The sequence below is a fragment of the Mobula hypostoma genome, chromosome 1 (genome assembly GCF_963921235.1).
Source record: "Mobula hypostoma chromosome 1, sMobHyp1.1, whole genome shotgun sequence".
Lineage (NCBI taxonomy): Eukaryota > Metazoa > Chordata > Chondrichthyes > Myliobatiformes > Myliobatidae > Mobula > Mobula hypostoma.
The window spans coordinates 47,451,175-47,472,941 of NC_086097.1; the positions used below are offsets into that span (position 1 = coordinate 47,451,175).

The 21,767-nt window shown below is 41.9% G+C and overlaps 1 protein-coding gene across 9 annotated transcripts in view; it reads left to right on the top strand.

Annotated features, from left to right (window-relative positions):
- klc1a (kinesin light chain 1a) overlaps positions 1-21,767 on the top strand; it is a 115,011-nt gene that overhangs the window by 34,398 nt on the left and 58,846 nt on the right. For all 9 annotated transcript variants that reach the window (XM_063047876.1, XM_063047927.1, XM_063047900.1 and 6 more), the window contains 4 exons: positions 1,854-1,932; positions 2,573-2,798; positions 16,713-16,800; positions 17,221-17,322. In XM_063047876.1, coding sequence (XP_062903946.1) covers positions 1,854-1,932; positions 2,573-2,798; positions 16,713-16,800; positions 17,221-17,322 — 495 coding nt within the window. The remainder of the gene's footprint in view (positions 1-1,853; positions 1,933-2,572; positions 2,799-16,712; positions 16,801-17,220; positions 17,323-21,767) is intronic.

The following is a 21,767-nucleotide window of genomic DNA, read 5'->3' on the forward strand; positions in this document are numbered from 1 at the left end:
CAGGTTTCCCCGGCCATCCGAAGGTAGAGCGTTCCTATGAAACGATTCGTAAGCCGGAATGTCATAAAACGAAGAAGCAGTTACCATTTATTTATATGGGAAAATTTTGTGAGTGTTCGCAGACCCGAAAATAACCTACCAAATCATGCCAAATAACACATAAAACCTAAAATAACAGTAACATATAGTAAAAGCAGGAATGATATGATAAATACACAGCCTATATAAAGTAGAAATACTTTTCCACAATCATTGCCTGCACTGTTGTCCGTAGCGAAAATCTCACGCAAGTGCCGTCGGCAAAAGCATGAGCACAAGTGCTCTCGACAGAAAATCTCAGCAAGCGCTGTTGGCAAAGACATTCTCTCCAGTAACCTTTAAGCTATAAAGCTGCCAAATCATACCAAATAACACATAAAAATACACAGCCTATATAAAGTAGAAATAATGTATGTACAGTGTAGTATCACTTATGGGAATCGGGAAGACAGCTTGCTGAGGACACTGACGGTGTGTTGGACTGAGTCGTCGGAGTTTGGGTGGTGCAGTGGCCCCCACCCTCCAGGCAGCGAACCGATACCGATCTGCGAAGCATGCAGGGGTACAGCGGTAGCCGGGAGGCACACAGCACATCTTTAAGAAAAAAGCCGAAATAAACATGTTAATTAATTAGGTACCGCCCGGCACGTAATTGTCGGCCCAGATCAGAGGTGATTGCCGATTGCATCGCCTCTGATCTGGGCCGACAATTACTTGTCGGGCGGCACCTAATTAATTAGCATCTTTATTTCAGCTTTTTTCTTAAAGATGTGCTGTGTGCCTCCCAGCTACTGCTGCATTGTCCGCGGCCCGGGGGTTGGGGTGGTGGGACACTGGGGTGTCATCTCGTCGTCGTCTGTTTCCATTAGGGCAGGCAGCTCATCTTCTATGACTGCCTGCCTTGATGTCGAAGGTCAAGGTTCGTTGTCTGCTGTGGCTGATGTGGAAGGCTTGCTTGACTGCTGAGCCTTGTGCATTTTTCTATCACACAGTTCTTTGTAAGGATTCAAAGAATCTTGCGAATATCCCCTAAACCTACGTACCCTTTCAAAATTAAAGTCGTACTTTATTATTGCAGTGAAAATCTCACGCAGTTGCTTCACTTTCGCTACTGCATTCGGTTTCGATTGTTATCTTTTCCTCTTCCAATTGCATCAGCTCTTCATCTATCAGTTCTTGGTCATGGGATGCCAAAACCTCTTCAACATCATCTTCGTCAACTTCCACAAGCCAAACTCACTTTGTCCTTATTTCATTCACCACGATCAAAGCGCTTAATTATGTCTAGTTTTACGCGAAGTGTAACACCCTTACGAGCTCTTTTAGGCTTTTCCGATACCTTAGAACTCATCTTGCTAACGGCTGCTCACGGGCACGTGTTTAAGCAATGCCGCCGAGAAAGCAGTTCCAAATCCGGGGGAGAGCAGCTGCTCGGGGCATGCACTGCCTTTTATCGCGCACTGATTTTTTTCGTAACAGTAAAAACACCTTCTGTTAGCGAAAACAGGGAACTAATGTAGGTCTTTCGTAACAGTGAGGTTTCGTAAAGCGAACGTTTGAAAAGCGGGGGACACCTGTATATTTAAGGCTGAGAATGAATTACTTAAAGGAAATCTGAAGTGGACCATAGAATTAGCCATGATTTTACTAATTGCAGAACATAGTCAAAGAGCACTGCTGATGCTTTTATTTTGCATGGCTTTTAATCAGTACTTTGGATAGGTATAACATTTCGGTGACAGCTTCTCGTGTCCAGATGCATTAAAACATTTGGTTTGTCTAGTACATAATGTGTATTTACTTATGTTGCACAGGAGGACAAGGACACAGATTCATCAAAAGAACCTCTGGATGATCTTTTCCCAAATGATGATGATGAACCAGGACAGGGAAGTAAGTGTTCAGAATGACCTAGCATTCTTTTAATAATTTTGCAATAGTTACATGATTTTCTCTGTAAGTTCAAATTTAGCTACATGTAATTACATTGTATTAAATAAATTATGTTACATCAGATGTTTTGACTTTTCAAAATGGGTACATAGAGTATTTTGGATTTAATTGTTTAAAGTATTTTAGATTTTTTTCTATAAATACTTGGGAATAAAGCAGTTGATGTTTGGAGCCAGTTTCTTTTTTGGATGTAAATATTTTGAGAAATGTCATATCCATAGTAGCATAGTGGTTAATGCAACGTTGTTACAGCTTGAGGCGTCAGAGTTTGAAGTTCATTCAAGGCATCCTCTATAAGGAATTTTTACATCCTCCCTGTGGAATGCGTGGGCTTTCCTTGGGTGCTCCGGTTCCCTCCCACAATCCAAAGATGCTGGGTGGGTTAATTGGTCATTGTAAATTGTCCTGTGGTTAGGTTAGGATTGAATTGGTGTTGTTGGGGGTTGCTGGGTGGCATGATTAGAAGGGCCTATTCTGCATTGTATCTCTAGTTAAAAATGTTAAATCAATATAATACTATTTATTTGCAGTGTTATATCTACACTTAATGTAATACAGATAACATTTTATTAATTTACAGTTCAGCAACAACATAGCAGTGCAGCTGCTGCAGCACAGCAGGGTGGCTATGAAATCCCAGCCAGACTAAGGACCTTGCATAATTTAGTTATACAGTATGCATCACAAGGCAGGTATGAAGTCGCTGTGCCTCTTTGTAAACAGGCTCTTGAAGATTTGGAGAAAACATCAGGGCATAACCATCCTGACGTTGCTACGATGCTAAACATTCTTGCTTTGGTGTACAGGTTAGTGTTTTTTTTTGTGTGTAGAGAAGTTTAAATATTTAAAATTGGTTTTGTACTTTGAAAGTTGCATAAAGTTTTTTTCTTGATCATACTAACCAAAAATTCATTAGCAGCAAATAAATGATAGGATCAGAAATATTTGAGTTTCTACATCTTTGGAACAAAAATGAAATACATTTTTATTGGCAAATCTCTTACTGCAGTTTATAAATGTTATGTAAAAGGATTTTTTAAATTAAATTAAATTAAGTCAGGTCTTCCAGTTACCACAGCTGGGATTGAGTGAGTGTTTATACAAAATCTTTGGGAGACATCAGGAATACTGAGGAGGGAATAAAGTTTGCAACTGGGAGGTATCTGAATTGGAGTCGTAGGGCAATACAGCATGGATTCTGGTCCTTGACTCAACAAGTTCATGCCGACCACAGTCCCCACCTAGCAAGTCCCAATTTCCTCCATTTGGCCCATATTCCTCTAAGCCCACCTCTGCATATGCTGCTTAAACAATACTCTTGTACCTGCTTCAGCCCCTTCCACTAGCCGCTTGTTCCATATCCTTGCCACCCTCTGCTTGAAAAGATTGCCTCTCGGGTCCCCTTTTAATTGTTTACCCTCTCATGCTAAATCTATGCCCCCTTGCTTTTGACTCCAAAGGCTGTTGTCATAAGTGCCTCTTATAATTTTAACATTTCTGTGAGGTTGCCCCTCCTCCTCCTACGTTTCAAGGAATAAAGGCCTAGCTTGACCAACCTCTCCATGGAATTCAGGCCCTCTGGTCTTGGCAACATCCTCACAAATCTTTTCCGTACTCTTTACTATCCAGTGCAGCCTCACTACCAACGTAGACAACTCCAGTATGATGTCCCAAGTCCAAAACTCAATATACTGACTGATACAGGCCAAATATGCTTTTGCACAACCCTGTGTTGCAAATAACCTGAGTACGCCAACTGTGAACAGCAAAATCCTTTTATTATCTTGCTAGCAAGGGTACAGTTAAGGGTTAGCACTTTGCTTTCAACCAAAATTGACTCTACCTCCTTACAGTTCCTCCTTGTATTGTTCTTCAGTAAATTTCCATGACCTTGCTAAGTCACAGAGTTCGGATGCAGTTAGGCAAAGACAGTAACTTCAAAAAAAAAATCCTAACTGCACAAGGCCTAATTTATTCTAGCAGTTTTCAGTTCTTGATAGATTTGGTACTTCTGCAGTAAGGATGTGCAGTTAATCATTAACTCTTTTGTAAGCATATTTTCATATTTTCCACACTTTTGTCCTCTGAGAACAACCAAGGTCACTCTTAATTATTGTACTGTATGTACAGTAAGGCATAAAGGACTCAGTTTCTTTTGAAAGTTTAGATATGAGGAACATGGAGATTTATTGGTTCAGGGACATTTGTTGTTTTATGGTCCCACTTAAGGCACGGCCTAGGTATAATACTGTCCGGATGGGCGTGTAGGTCACCACTGTTATAGCCTACACGATGAGGCTTAACAACGTCTCCAAATAATCTGGTATCCATCCCCACCGGTTAAAGGGCTTTTCCTCTGCCACTTTATACAAAATCTTAAACTACTTTTATACAGCGTCCATATTTGATGCTCTATAGTCATTTTAATCCACAAAGTAACAGTTGGACTCACTAACAATAACACAGAACATCTCCACTGGCTGTCATGGAATCTAGAGAGCCCAACAGTTTTGAAATATCATTTTTGAAAAGAATAAACTTGTGAAACCCAGCGTTCCATGTAGTAAGGGGATTCTCGACTTCCCACTTAAGGACACCCTTCCTGAGGAAATTGTGGCCAAGAGTACGTTTGTATACTTGCTTTACCCCCCAGGCCTCGGGCAAGTATTCCTATAGCATACATCTCTGCCTAATCCAGGGGTATGGTTTTATCGGCATTGTTACCACAAATCCAGAATAACCTGAGGTTAATAAGAATGAGGGACCAGTTTGTGTATTTCTGGGAAAAACCTCATCCAGTTAGGGGGAGTCCTGTCATCGGCACCATATGCTTTGAGGGCCATGCACAACTCAGTGTAATTTAATCCCCCCCCCCCCCCCAGTGCAGGAGGTGGAATTGTTCTTGCTAAAATATTTATTTGACGGCCATAGCCATGGACCTCGCTCTTAACAGGATTTCGGATTTCAGATTTCTGGATCATTGTGATATCTTCTGGGAAGGAATGACCTGTACAAAAAGGACAGACGACACCTGGACCCAGGTGGAGGGGGAGGGGACCAATATCCTTGTGCGGAGGTTTGCTAGGGCAGTTGGGGAGGATTTAAACTAATTGGGCAGGGGACTGGGAACCAGAGTGATGGGGCTGAGGATGGAACAGTTGGTATACGAATAGATGTGGTGAGGCAGTGAGGAAGCATGGGCAGAAGAAAGGGCAAAATTACAGTTAGTGGGAGGAGTTGCAGTGTAACATTGGGACAAAATCAAACAGTGATAAATATAGGACTGAAGGTGATATATTTAAATGAATGTAGTATACAGAATAAAGTAGATGATCTTATAGTGCAGTTAGGGATTGGCAGGTATGATGTGTGGTGATCACTGAGTTGTGTCTGAAAGAATCAAATTAGGTTTAATATTACCTGCCTATGTTGTGAAATTTGTTAACTTTATGGCAGCAGTACAGTGAAATACGTGATAAATACTGAGAAAAAATAACTGAGTTATATTAAGTATGTATATATGTATGTGTGTATATATGTATGTATATGTGTGTGTTATTTATATATTTTTTTTAAGTTAAAATAAGTAGGCAGAGGGGATGGGATGTTTCTGTTGGTAAAAAATGAAATCACATCCTTAGAAAGAGGTGACATAGGATTGGAAGGTGAAGAATCCTTGTGGGTAGAGTTAGGGATTGCAAGGGTAAAGATTCCCTGATGGGAATTATATACTGACCTCCAAATGGTAGCCAAGATGTGGGGTATAAATTACAACGGGAGATAGAAAAGGCATGTAAAAAGGGCAATGTTACAATGGTCATCAAGGATTTCAACGTGCAGGTAGATTGGGAAGATCGGGTTGGAGCTGGATCAGAAAGAGATGGAGTTTGTAGAATGCCTATGAATTGGCATTTCAGAGCAACTTGTGGCTTAGCTCATTAGAGGGAAGACTGTTCTGGATTAGGTGTTGTATAATGAAACAGGTTTGATTAAGGAGCTTATGGAAAAGGAACCCTTAGGCAGTAATGATCTTAATATGATAGAATTCACCCTGCAGTTTGAGAGTGAGAAGATAATGTCAGATGTATCAGTATTATAGTAGAGTAAAAGGGAATTACAGAGGCATATGAGAGGAGCTTGCCATAGATGATTGGAAGAAGACAATAGCAGGGATGATAGCAGAATAGCAATGGCTTGAGTTTCTGAGAGCAGTTTGGAAGGCACAGGATAGATGCATCCCAAAGATGAAGTATTTTATGGGGAGCACGATGTAACTATGGCTGACAAGGGAATTCAAGACAGCATAAAAGCAAAATATACAATATAAATATATTATTTGCATATAATATTGCAAAAACTTGTGGCAAGTTAGGCAAATGGGAAGATTTAAAAAGCAACAGAAGGCAACTAAAAAGCCATAAGGAGAGAAAACATGAAATATGAAAGTAAGATAACAAACAGTATAAAAGAGGATACCAAAAGTTTTTTTAGAGATACGTGTATAAGGGGTAAAAGAGGCGAGAGTGGATATCAGGCCACTGGAAAATAACACTGGAGAGGTAATAATGGGGGACAAAGAAATGGCAGACAAACTTAAGTATTTTGCATCAGTCTTCACTGCAGAAGACATTAATAGTTTGCCAGAAATTTGAGTATTGGTGCAGCAGTGAGTATAGTTGCTGATAGTAAGGAGAAAGTGCTCGGGAAGCTGAATGATCTGAAGGTAGCTAAGGCACCTGGACTGGAAGAACTACGTCCCTAAGTTCTGAAAGAGGTAGCTGAAGAGATTGTCGAGGCATTAGTAATAATCTTTCAAGAATCACTGGATTCTGGAATGGTTCTGGGGCAGGGGTCCCCAACATTTGTTTGCACCATGGGCCGGTTTAGTATTGACAATATTCTTGCGGACTGGGGGGGCGGTGGGGTGTTAATCACGGCCGGAATATAGGTGATAAGTCACTTATAAGTGGCTAATACACTCAATTTTGTTTTTAAAGGGGTTTATCTAACAAATTTAATCTTAAACACACAGCGCATATTTTCCTCGCATGAATATAGTGATAAGTCAATTATAACAGTGGTCCCCAACCTCCGGGCTGCAAAGAATGCAGCAGTATAGCGGTGGCCGGAACGCACCCAGCACATCTTTAAGAAAAAAGCCAAAATAAACAAGCTAATTGATTAAGTGCTGCCCAGCATGTGAATGTCGGCCCAGATCAGAGGCAACGCAATCAGCAATCGCTTCTGCTCTGGGCCGACATTTAATTAGCATGTTTATTTCGACTTTTTTCTTAAAGGTGTGCTGGGTGCGTTCTGGCCACCACTGTGCTGCTGCATTCTTCAAAGCCCGGAGGTTGGGGACCACTGAATTACAAGTCACTTATAAGTCAATAGCATCATGACATTTTAAGTAACATTTGGATATTAAACACACAGCGCATATTTTCCCCGTATGAACATATAAAATCATTGGAACACACCAATATCGCTGAATCAGTGGGAGTCCTCGGCTTGTTTTCCTGCAACAAGACAGTCCCATCGAAGGGTGATGGGAGACAGCGATACTTGAAGGGGGTTCCTTATGTCCAGTCTATTCAGCAATTTAGTTTTTGTTGCATTCATCGCAGAAAACACCGCTTTGCAGCGATATGATGTTGGAAATGGAAGCAACGTTTTCAGTGTTTTCGTGGCTGTCTCAGGATATTCAGCCTTGACTTTGATCCAGAATGCCGGCAGAGATGTTATGTCAAACATACTTTTCAGCCCATCGTCATTTGCAAGCTCGAGGAGTTGATCTTTTTCCCGCGCTGACATGGATGATTCACCGGGGACATTCACAAATGGGTCACGGACCCATTCCTTTGCATGTCTTGGGTCACTGATGACATCGCGTGTGTTAAAGTTCAACAGCGGGCGTGACAGGGAATGAGGAAAGGTGCAGCTGACTCATACAGTTTCATATCGCCAAATCATATCGTTTCCTCGCGGCCTGGTAGCACGTGCTTTGCGGCCTGTCACCACACCGCGGCCCAGTGGTTGGTGACCACTGTTCTGGAGGACTGGAAAATTGCAAATGTCACTCCTCTCTTCAAGAAGGGAGGGAGGCAGAAGAAAGGAAATTATAGGCCATTTAACCTGACTTCAGTGTTGGGAAGATGTTGGAGTCCATTATTAAGGATGAGGTTTTGGGGTACTTGGATGCGTATGATAAAATAGGCTGAAGTCAACATGGTTTTCTTATGCAATACATAATAGAGAAAAATGTGAATTACAGTAAGTACAGTGCCTATAAAAAAGTGTTCATCCCCCTGCCTGTTTTTTTTTCCAACGGTGGCTTTCATTTTGCCACTCTCTGGATAAACCTGCAACTGGTGAAGCACACACTCAGCCACACAGTTTTTAATGAAGTCAGTGACAGCTGTGGCTTACTCATTCAGACTCGAAGGTGAATCCCTGAATATAGTCTAGTCCACTGATTCAAAGGAGTCCTGTACACGCTCCTGCACCTCCCTTGTCCGTACCTTCTTTGTCTTCACTACTGGTGCTGCAGTCTTCAGTCTGTGGAATGCTCTGCCTAAGAAGGCAGTGGAGGCCAGTTCTCTGGATTCTACCAAGAAAGAGTTAGACAGAGGTCTTAAAGATAGCAGAGTCAAGGGATATAGGGAGAAAGCAGGAACAGGGATTGTGGATGATCAGCCATGATCACAGTGAATGGTGGTGCTGGCTGGAAGGGCCGAATGGCCTACTCCTGCACCTATTGTCTATTGTCTCTGCCTCTCCTTGGGGATTAGAGGCACAGTTAGTTCATCAGACTTCCCCTAGCATGGGTGTGGGATAGGTGGTGGAACAGTGGTCCAGCGTGTTAGTTCCTCTGGTACTACATGATTTGTTGGTAATAATCATTTAGAGACTTTTTTTAAGCTGTGCGGGTTAAAATATCCCATAATGTTGGGAAGGCACCAGGATCTGCTGTATCATGCCTGTTGATTATATCGCTCAGTTCGTCTAGAGCCTGCTTTACACTGGCCTGTGTGGGATATACACCACTACCAAGATGATTGCTGAAATCTTCCATGAGAGATAAACTGGACAACATTTGATTGCGAGGTGTTCCAGGTCGGGTGAGCACATCTGAGATAACACCACAGCATTTTGTACACCACAAGGAGTAAACATGAAGCATACTTCACTTCCTCTGCCTTTGAAAGACACAGTTGTCATATCTTGGCAATGTTTTGTGAACCTATCAAGCTGAATTGCTGCATCTGAAATGGAGGAGGTTAACCAAGATTCCGTGAAACAAAAAACATAACTGGTCCAAATGACCCTCTGGTACAGCACACTAGCTCTGAGATCTATAATTTTATTTATCAGAGACTATATGTTTGCCAGCAAGATGGTCGGTATTGGGAGGTGAAATCCATGCTTCCTTAGACAAAATTTTAGACTCAAGCGACTTCCTCTTTTTCGCTGTCTTAAGAGGGAACTGTACCAGCAACCAGAGTCTGTTTGGGTAGTCGATTTTAAGTAAGGATAGATTTTTTTTTAAAATCACATTAAAACTATGTTACTATCTGTGCATACCTTAGATGTAATTGTGGTTCTCAGCTGTAGAAGACTGAAACGGGAGTATTTGATGGTTTCCATCAGAGCTGCTCGCACGAGTTGCCTTCTTGTTGGTGCTCTGGAAACAAATGGGATTGAGAGGCATAGTAAATCAGTCATAGTGGAAGGGTGGAGCAGGCTTCATGGGCTGAATGGCTTAATTCTGTGCCTATGTTTTATGGTCTTGTAATTGGAGACTGTAGACCAACTGAGTGCATCCTCTGCATTTTATCTTCAAGGTGGAGAACAGGCACACTCGCGGGCTGTCCTTTTACAGATGTAGTTCCCTTCTTTCCATTCTCAAGTGCTGGTAGGACCTGCAAGTTTCAAGCTGAGCCATTTAAAGTAGGCATGTAGTCAGGTGGTACTGACACTAGTGCTTTCTCGAGTGAAGTTTGTCTAGACACACAGGTGTGCTTTCTTTTTCATTTCTGCTTTGGAGGGATCATGTATTTGCAGTGGAACTTTCCTTATCAAAGCTGCCTGCTGGCATTTATACTAGGTCTTATTCAAGAGAAATGCAAATGAGTGCATCCCTGAGGCAATAGTGGTGGAAAGATGGATGCATGTCCAACGTTCATTGTTGTTGGTTTGCAAGGCCGCAGCATGCATTTGTGAGACAGTTGAATTAGCTTTTATGAATTAACAATTTCACATCAAATTACAGAAAGGCTGGCTGAGGATAGTTTACATATCAGTCTGGTACTAAGGTGTGCTTGCAATGTGATGCAGTATCCATGTTGGTAATCCTTTGAGCTTCTGTGCAATGTAGGTAGTCAGCAGCATTTTGTACAATCTGTTCTAACGTAGATCTAAGCATTTCTTTCTCTGGTATGTTCCAGTGAAATTATGACCCCAGTTCATGGATATGGCATGTTTCATTAGTTTTTTTCTGTACTTCCAATACTTGTGAATGAAGACTTGTCAAGGTCTTTCTTGATGCTGTGCAGTAAGTCAACATATCCTCATTCATGGGGTGTATATCTATTTCCATAATAGTTAAAGGGGCACTGACAGGCAACCTCTTGGGGTGGCCTATTACTCTCTCATGGGGAGATGGTCAAGTCACTGGATTGGGGTTGGATCTGATTAGCACAAGAACGATGGGCAGGGCATTTTAAACCTGTGGCCATTTTAAACCTGTTTCCGTATACTGCTTAGCAAGTTTATTCTCAATTCCATTTTGCCTCTCTGCTGTCTCTATAGACTAAATATGGTATGGGCATGATAAGTTGCTTACAGTGTAAACCATTTATCATTTCTTTTATGATATGCCTGGTGAGGCGTGGACCATTGTTGCTTGGCGTCATCCTCGCTATTCTAAATCTAGGAACAATCTCTTTTAGTAATACCTTGGCACAGTTAAGGCATTTCAGCTTGTGGGATATGCTTCTACCCATCTAGAAACCATATCCAGTATCACCAGTATGTACTGCATTCCCATGCATTTAGGCAACTATATAAAATCGATTTGCAAACAAGGAGGCCTGTGGTTGAGGCTGCGAAGCAGTCCTACCACTAGGTATTTTCTTGCAGTATCTTTTTGATAAATCATACAAATTGTACTGTCTATTGGCATAAGCAGCAGAGGTCCATAATCCAGTGAGTTCTCATTGGGGGATCAAAGGTGAAGAGGATCAGCAGCTTTAAACCCCTCAGTGTTATCATTTCAGAGGAGCTGTCCTGGGCCCAGCAAGGAAATGCACTTATGAGAAAAGCACAGCAACACTTCTACTTCCTTTAGAAGTTTGTGAAGATTTGGTATGTCATCTAAAACTTTTGACAAACTTCTGTAGATGTTTAGTGGAGAGTATATTGACTGCTTGCATCACAGACTGGTGTGGAAACACCAATGCCCTTGAATGGAAAATTCTACCAGAAGTAATGGATACAGCCCAGTCCATCACAGGTAAAGCCCTCCCTGCCATTGAGCACATCTACATGGAGTGTTGTTGCAGGAAAGCAGCATTCATCATCAGGGACCCGCCTCCCCGCACCACCACCCAGGTCATGCTATCTTCTCATTGCTGCCATCCCGAAGAAGGTACAGGAGATGCAGGACTCTCACTAATGGGTTCAGGAACAGTTACTATCTCTCAGCTGTCAGGTTCTTGAACCAGTGGGGATAACTTAATCCAACTTCACTTGCCCCTTAACTCAGCTGTTCCCATAACCTATGGACTCACTTTCAAGGACTTGACATCTTTTGTTCTCAATATTTATTATTTTTTTCTCTCTTGTATTTCCCCAGTATGTTGTCTTTTGCACATTGGTTGCTTGTCCACCCAGTTGAATGTTGAATGTGGTCATTCATTGATTCTATTATCATTCTTGGATTTACTGAGTATGCCCGCAAGAAAACATCTTAGAGTTGTATATGGTGACATGTATGTACTTTGATAATAAATTTACATTGAACTTTGAAAATCTGGTTAATACCAGGTTTGTTGTATAATATGTTTCATTTCCCTTTTTGCTGCATGCATAAAAGAATAATGTGCCTGGGCCAGCTGAGGGTAAAGGTTACTTAAAGGCAACCACACAGCAGTTTTGGGTGACCCAAAAACTCTTGGTTGTTTGATAACTAGCGTTCTGTCAAGTCAATTCTGTTTTTCTTCCATTAGCAGCATTTTAAAACTTGCTACCTGATCATTAAAGCTGTCAAGCTAGCCTCTCTGCCACTGCTGATGGTGGAGTTGTCACTAAGCAGCACAGAACATTAGTTCAATATGCAGTTGCAAACTGTTTACAATAACATTAATCAACATGGGCTGCCCTGAATAGGATCCAGGCCCGTCTAACTGTTAAATAACTTATTGCACACACTCAACCTAATCTTCAGCATCCTCAGTCAATTTTTGCAATGTGCTTCTGGTTTTGTGCCAATCAGTAATAGACAGAAAACATTCCTTCACGGTCAGGTCATTATCCCATAAGGTAATCAATTCGGCCTTCAATACATGCACCATGGCCGATTGTGCTTTTCATGTATCTGCCTCCATTTCATAATCTCTAAGCAGATGTCCTCACTTCCTCACTATCCTCCTTGTCCTTGCTAACCTTAAATTGTGGAGCAACATTAGCCACCTTCTAGTCTTTGGGAATTTCATCAGTGGCCAATGATGAAGCAAATATCTCCGCAAAAGTCACTGCAGTTTCTTCTATGGCCTCCCACACAGTCCAAGGATACACTTAGCCAGGCCTGAGGAATTTAAATGAATGCAGGGAAGTATGAAACAGATCATGGTTTTTTAGAGTGCTTGAATGTAAATGCTGTTGGTGAGGCAAATATGGTTGGTGAGCTGAAGATTCAAGTGGCAATAGCAGGAGCCTTATGGCAGGAGGTACTTAATTACTGAGAGAGCATTTGGAAATCTGATCAACAAGGGCAGAATTGATCCTTGAATATTACTGTGGTTGTTTCTTTTCTTATCCTATCGTTTCAGAGTGCGCTGCAATCAGGATTTCCTTGCCCCATCATTCCGCTGGAATGATGAGGTAGAAGAAAAAAAACAGCCACAGTTATATTGATCAAAGATGCTTTTGACCATTAAACTACCCAAGCCTATAAAGAATATACTTGATTAAACTAAAGGTATTTCAGATAAGTCATTAGCTGCTGTGTAGCTGCATAAACCTGTTTTACCTCTGCTCAGAAATGGGGATTGGGTAATTACAGGCAGTCAGCTTCATGTCAGAAGTGGATAAACCTTGAGGTATATGGAGTAAAGTTTAACATCTGGGACATTATATTTTTTGGCTGAAATGTACAAGAATCAATGTTGGCACACTCACAATTCATTTTGTCTCTGACATTATTATCTGTGTACCAAAGTGATAAAGATACACACTAACCTGCAGTCAAATATTGGAGCATCAGCTTTGCTATCATATCCAGCAACAGGACACAAATGTACTTCAATAGGTACATTTAATGTCAGAGAAATGTATACATTATACATTCTGAAATTCTTTTTTGCAAACATCCACCAAAACAGAGAATGAATGACAGTTAAATGTTCGAACCCCAAAGCCCACCAAGCTCCCCCTCCCACGATAAGAAGCAGCAGCAAGGCAACACCTCCCCCCACCCCGACCAGCAAAAAAGCAGCAGCGCTCTGCCCCAAGCACTCAAGCATCAATAAAGACACAGACTTGCAGTACTCCCAAAAACTACTAGTTCACCCAGTAATTTGACATACCACAGGCTCTCGCTCTCCCTAATAAGGGAAAAAGAGGTGTCTCCATTTCACAGCGAGAGGGGAGACATAACAGACAACGTGCTGATTTATGATGTTAGAAGTCTGCTACATAGCTTTTTCTGAGCTCTGCGCCAAGCGAGTTGGCCCCAAAAAGGCGCAGCTCTCTGGACACACAACTCCCAGCAGCTAACCTGCTTTTCCCAATGTTCCATGTTCTCCCACAACGTTTCAGTCAGGGGCACCAGAAGCCTGAAGACATGCTCGCCTTCCAGGTTGTGCCCTCAGGATATCAAAAAATGCCAGTCATAAGGCCCTGAGAGCGGATCCCATTCCCGCAAAGAACTAAAGTCAGAGTGTAACGCCAGGTCAGGGTCTTCAAAAGAACCTTGAAAAGGGGGGAAAAAAAAGAGATACCAGGCTTGGCATAGTTTGGGTGCATTTTTCTGCAACCTGTGAGCTAGATGTAGTGCAACTCCTTTATTGGAGTGGGATTATTGACCTTGATTTAAAAGTTGAGTGCAGACTAATGACGTTTTATATTTTACGTCATTTTCAATTTCTCATTGTTTAAGGTACTTGGAAATAAATCTTGCCTTAATTCAAAGTCCTTTCAAAAGTCCATCAGGGCCTACTGATGTTGCAGCCTAACACAGGTACCACTCATGACTGACAGCTGAAGTAGCCTACCCTTGTGACTGGATATACAACAAAGCTACAAAAGTGCAGGCAGAGTAGAGCATGCAGAGGAATGTGTATGGGTGGGATTGGCATGACAACAATGAAGTGATTTGTTAAGGCTGTTACTTAAGTTCATTTATTAATATGAAGTATTAATTAGAGTAATAAGGTTATGGTATATAGACTTCTGAAAGACATTTGATAAAGAGAAACATGGTGAACTTATTAACAAACTTCATGCTGATGGGATTAATGGAACAGTGGCTGCATGGATTGAAATATGGCAAGAGTTGTACTTCAGGCTAGAGGAAAGAGTTCAGAATCAGGTTTAATATCACCGGAATATGTTGTGAAATTTGTTAACTTAGTGGCAGCAGTACAATGCAATACATGATAAACATAGGAAAAAAAACTGAATTGCAGTAAATATGTGTAATTATGTTACACATTATGTGTAAATATGTGTGTGTTAAATAAGTAGTGCAAACGGGAAATATAAAGAAGTAGTGCGATAGTGTTCATAGGTTCAATGTCCGTTTAGAAGTCGGATGGCAGAGGGGAAAGAGCTGTCCCTAAATCGCTGAGTGTATGCCTTCAGGTTTCTGTACCTCCTTCCTGGTGGTAACAATGAGAAGAGGGCATGCCCTAGGTGGAGGGGGTCCTTAATGATGGACGCCCCGTTTTTGAGGCACTGATCCTTGAAGATGTCTTGGATACTACAGAGGCTAGTACCCATAATGGAGCAGACTAATTTTTCACTCTCTGCAGCTTGCTTTGATCCTGTGCAGTAACTCCCCATACCAGCAAAATTATAGATGGCATTTGAGCTATGCTTAACCACACAGTCATGGGCGTAGAGAGAGTAGAGCTGTGGGTGAAGCACACATCCCCACTTGAGTTCAAACTGTCTGTGTGTTATGATCTTTACTTTTTTGAAATTCATTTTTATCCAGGATTTTGGGATGTAGAGTATTTTTTAAAAATTTGTTTAAAAGTTGGAAACCTATTTTAATTCCACGTCCCATTCCCATTCTGATATGTCAATCCATGGCCACCTCTACTGTCAAGATGAAGCCACACTCAGGTTGGAGGAACAACCCCTTATATTCCGTCTAGGTAGCCTCCAACCTGATGGCATGAACATTGATTTCTCTAACTTCCGTTAATGCCCCTCCTCCCCTTCTTACCCCATCCCTTACTTGTTTTTATTTCCCCACTTTTTTTTCTTCTCTCTCTGTCCCTCTCACAATCACTCCTTGCCTGCTCTCCATCTTCCTCTGGGCTCCCCTCCCCCTTTCTTTCTCCCTAGGCCTCCCGTTCCATGATCCTTCCCCTTCTCCAGCTCTGTATCACTTTTGCCAATCAACTTTCCAGCTCTTAGCTTCATCCCTCCCCCTCCTGTCTTCTATCATTTTGGATCTCCCCCTCTCCCTCCCACTTTCAAATCTCTTACTATCTCTTCTTTCAGTTCGTCCTGACGAAGGGTCTCAACCCGAAACGTCGACTGTACTTCTTCCTATAGATGCTGCCTGGCCTGCTGCGTTCCACCAGCATTTTGTGTGTGTTGCTTGAATCTCCAGCATCTGCAGATTTTCTCATGTTTGCAATAATATATTCTAATTTATTTTTGATAACTGTGTAACCTGTTATATTACAAAAGAAGCTAAGTTTGTGTAGCTGAATGCATGCAGCCTATGTTTTCATTCAAGTTTGGTATAGTGAACTTCAACATTTGAGAAAGCTTAATAGCAAAAAAGCTATAAGAAAGTCAAAACCGCACAGGAGAAGAGTGGAGAGGAGATTCACCAGGATGCAGCCATTTCATTTATGAGACAAGACTGAGTGAAGTAGGTTTGTTTTCCAAGGAGCAGAAGAGGCTGAGTGTCTACCTGATGGGTATATATAAAACTGAAAGGTATAGATGGGGTAGATGGTAAGAAACCCTGGGGGTAGTTGAAATCTGGTTCATGTTGCTTGAGAAGGTGGTGGATGCAAGTCCTCACGTAACAGATACATTGGACAATCTTTTGAATCACCAAGGCGTAGTAGGTTATGAACCAAGTGCTGCTAAATGTGATTAGTATCTGTGATGACGGTTGGCATAGATACGGTGGATCAGAGGGTCTGTTTTGTACTGTACATCAATATGATATAAATTGGCTGAAAAATGCTTGAATAGTAGAAGCTTGTAAAATTTTGTAGTGTAACCTTGATTATTCTTTAATTCTTGCTTAGAGACCAAAACAAATACAAGGAGGCAGCAAACCTGTTACATGATGCCTTAGCTATTCGGGAGAAGACATTGGGTAAAGACCATCCTGCGGTTTGTATTATCCTTTCAGATTAAGCTTGTGATTGTGTGCATTTTTCTGCATGGGAATGTAGAATAAAGTTTAAATATTTCTTGACGTTAAACCAACAGGGTGAGATTAACATCTACCATTTCTAAACGATGACCAGGTAGGGAGGTTAAATTGTGACTACATCTATTGGATCAGTTATAAGAATCATTATTTGCATAGCCTTGAACTTCTGAATGATCTAAAAATCATAACTGCCTACAAAGAGCATTCAGGAGATCTCACATGATTTTTTTGCTAGGTGTTGATATTTCTGACAGATAGTTACACTGTTTTGCAAAACACATATATAAAATATACCCTTTTTATTTCCTTGTATAATAAAATTAAGTCTGCTTATTTATAAGAATTGTCTTGTGATCTTTGAATTGGATTCTTTGCAGGTTGCAGCAACATTAAATAATCTTGCAGTACTTCATGGAAAACGGGGAAAATACAGAGAGGCTGAGCCCATGTGTAAAAGAGCTCTAGAGATCCGTGAAAAGGTTAGTAACAAGATAAAACAATCATGCTCTTTTAGATTAGCATTCCTTAAGTTATGGAAGAGATGTTGATGAGAATGAGTCAACGTGGGAACTTTTTTTCCTTAATTTTTTGCTCAGCATAACAAAACTTTAAATTTACAGATTAATTTACATGTACATTTCTTCCCCTCACAAATATCAGCTATCAGAACATTTCCATCAAAATATAGACATCACCCCAACATCCTATACAAGAGCCCTTATTAGTATAGCAGACAGGTTTACATCTACATACTGCAAAAAGGTTGCCATGTTTTATGAAAACTATTTGTTTTTGAGTGTACCATACATGTCAAAAAGTCCAAAGGAATCTAAGTGCGCATGCGCCGGTCGTGCAAGCAGCCTGTTACAGCTGTTCCGACTAGTTTTCTTACTTTTCCTACTTTTCCCTTACTTTTTTAACTTGCGTTATTTGTTGTATTTTTTTTCACGGTAACACGTTGAAGCTGCAACCTCTCTAACATGCTGATGGAGAGAGTTTTGGGTTTTTAGTGTTGGAAATAGTTACATTCGGACACGTCTCATTAGCGGGGCAGCAGTGTGGTCACATTGTTTATTCCAGGGACCAGCTGATTGCGCTTATGCCAGCCGGTTTAGTGAACAGGGCTGCGGACACCCCTGCTGAAATCTGGAGGAAAACACACAGAGGATGCAGAGGGAGATCACAAAGATGAGGAAAGAGGACCGGGTCGAGACAACAGAGACTTATGGAGAAGAGGAGTTCGGTGGGTAATAAAATGGACGAGTGGACGGCGCTAGCCAGGAGTCAGAGAACATTTCGGGAGTGCAGTGTTATGTGTTTTACTGAAACGGGGCTGCACGAGGACATACCCGACCAAAACTTTTCCATGGATGGCTTCCAGACTGTTCGGGCTGACCGGAAGTGCACTGAGAGCGGTACGTGTGAAGGAGTTGGGGGCTTGCTGTTCTGGTGCAATCCTGGTCATATTACGATCAAGGAACGTGTTTGTAGACCGGATGTTGAACTTCTTGCTGTTGGACTCCGGCCATATTCCACCGAGATACAACACTGGGCGTCATGGGAGGTTGTTCCTGCCTGTGGCCATCGAACTTTGCAGCTCCTCCCATGGAGGGTCAGACGCCCTGAGCCAATAGGCTGGTCCTGGACTTATTTCCATCTGGCATAGTTTACATATTGTTGTTTGATTGTTTGTGGTTTTTGTATTGCTATATTTATGCTCTATTCTTGGTTGGTGCGGCTGTAACGAAACCCAATTTCCCTCGGGATCAATAAAGTATATCTATCTATCTAATCCATGATTAATTTACGCCAACCAAAAAGTCTGGGAAGAAGAGCTGGGAGTAGAAATTACAGGTGAAACATGGGAAGACATCTTTGATAATGCAAAGAAAATTTCAGTTTTTTAATAGAACTACAGCACTGCAACTCAAAATTCTGCGTAGAGTCCATCTGACTCCAGATCATTTCTCAAAATTTAAGACGGGGGTTTCTCCAATGTGTTCTAAATATAAAGTAAATACTGGAACTGTCACCCACTGTTCTTGGACATGTCCCAAACTTCAGGCATACTGGAGTGATATTTTGGGTGAAGTGGAAAAGATTCTGAAGACAGAGCCTGAACTGGACCCAGTGTCTTTTCTCTTAGGCTTATCCAGCAGTCGTATTATTAATGCACATCAGAAAAAACTTTCTAACATCCTGACTTTCTGTGCGAGGAAGAACATTTTACTTTGTTGGATATCTGATAAGGCCCCTGGACTTTTTGGGAACTATTTTTGATGCCCCAAGCCATCACGTTTTCACCAAGGATATCCAATCCCCCTACCCCCAGGCCTTATCTTCCTCTGCCTTCCTGAACTTGTGTATTGAGCAATTTATCTTAATTCCAATCACTTCCTCTAGGTGTTGCTATGGGAATCCATAAGGCTGTAAGAGATGTCCATATCTTTGTGAGCACATGGAACATTATTTTTGGATTCCCTTTATTTTTTCTCCCTGATTCATGGATGGCTCATCTTGATGTCACATTTTGCTCCTGCCTTTATATGATCCATCTCTGATTCTTGCTCGTTTTTTTTCCATCTCCATTTGAGAGAATGGACTTGCAATATGTATCCATCTCAAAACCCTTTGACTTCCACAGGTTGTAATGTGGAATCTTTTGAAGGGGTGGGGGAGGGGGTACCAGTAGCTTTATAAATTTAGGGAAAATAGAATCAAGCCAGGAGAGTTCTGTGGTTGAATAATGGGTTTTGCAGCACATTCCTGCTAGGGAATCTGAAGGCAAAAGCAGCAATAGGCAATACTTAATTGAATAAGACAAACCCTGTAGAGGGAAGATCTCCAGATGAAATAGTCTGATATTCGTTGGGTGAGTTATGATTCAGAGACGGTTATGAGGAGGTGTCAGAGAGCTAGCATTGAGCCTCTATGTATAATAGGTACTGGCATGGATAGAAGGAACACATACACACACAATGCTGGAGGCAGTCAGCAGGCCAAGCAACATCTATGGTAAAGAATACATTCAATGTAAGCAGGACTGGAGAAAAAATGATGAGTACATTTAAAAGGTGGGGGGAAGGGAGGGGGAAAACACAAGGTGATGGGTGAAACCGCGAGGGGGAGGAGTGAAATAAAGAGCTGGTGAGAGGGATACAGGGCTGGAGAAGGGGGAATATAATAGGAAAGGACAAAGCCATGGAAGAAAGAAAAGGGGGAGGAGCACCAGAGGGAGGCAAAGATACTTGGTAGTGTGGAGGAGCAGAGGGATCTCAGGGTACACGTCCACAGATCCCTGAAAGTTGCCTCACAGGTGGATAGGGTAGTTAAGAAAGCTTATGGGGTGTTAGCTTTCATAAGTCGAGGGATGGAGTTTAAGAGTCGCGATGTAATGATGCAGCTCTATAAAACTCTGGTTAGGCCACACTTGGAGTACTGTGTCCAGTTCTGGTCGCCTCACTATAGGAAGGATGTGGAAGCATTGGAAAAGGTACAGAGGAGATTTACCAGGATGCTGCCTGGTTTAGAGAGTATGCATTATGATCAGAGATTAAGGGAGCTAGGGCTTTACTGTTTGGAGAGAAGGAGGATGAGAGGAGACATGATAGAGGTGTACAAGATAATAAGAGGAATAGATAGAGTGGATAGCCAGCGCCTCTTCCCCAGGGCACCACTGCTCAATACAAGAGGACATAGCTTTAAGGTAAGGGGTGGGAAGTTCAAGGGGGATATTAGAGGAAGGTTTTTTACTCAGAGTGGTTGGTGCGTGGAACGCACTGCCTGAGTCAGTGGGGGAGGCAGATACACTCGTGAAGTTTAAGAGACTACTAGACAGGTATATGGAGGAATTTAAGGTGGGGGTTTATATGGGAGGCAGGGTTTGAGGGTCGGCACAACATTGTGGGCCGAAGGGCCTGTACTGTGCTGTACTATTCTATGTTCTAAAGAGATGAGGTGAGAGAAGGAAAAGGGGAGGGGGAATGGTGAAGGAGAGAGAGACATTACTGGAAGTTCAAAAAATTGATGTTCATGTGATCAGTTTGGAGGCTACTAGATGAAATACAGGTTTCCCCCGCTATCTGAAAGTAGAGCATTCCTATGAAACCTTTCGTAAGCCAAACTGGCGTAAAGCAAAGAAGCAATTACCATTAATTTATATGGGAAAAATTTTTGAGTGTTCCCAGACCCAAAAAATAACCTACCAAATCATACAAAATAACACAAGACCTAAAATAACACTAACATGTAGTAAAAGCTGGAATGATATGATAAATACACAGCCTATATAAAGTAGAAATAATGTATGTACAGTGTAGTTTCACTTACCAGGATCGGGAAAACAGCGAGCACACTGGAAGGTTGAGCGGTGGTGGTGGTGATGATGATGGTATGTTAGGCTGAGTCGTCGGAGGTTGGGGTGGTGGGAGGTACAGGACACTGGAGTGTAGGAGAGAGAGGAAGAGGCGACTAAGAAAGACCACTTTGCTACTAGCAGAACAAATAGTAACATCGGCAGCTTTCAAAATTCTTTCTCTCTGCGTGTAAATAGTACGAATGGTGGATGCAGGCAAATTTAACGCATGCACAATGTCTTTCTTTCGTTCACCACGATCGAAACACTTAATTCCATCCAGTTTTACGCTAAGTGTAACACCCTTACGAGCTCTTAGGCTTTTCTGATACCTTTGGACACATCTTGCTAACAGATGCACAAAATAAATCGAGATAAAGCACAGACGCTCACAGACGCAGTTCAAAGCTATGGCGGCTTGATGCTGAGTGTAGTTCCCAGGGAAGGAGCTTGGCGCCACTCTCGCTGCTCGGGATGAGCGCTGCCTCTATATCGGCTCGCTACAAAACAAACGCTGAACGCTATTTCCGCTTTTCGCCTTTTTTCGTAAAAGCGAAAATCCTCGGATTT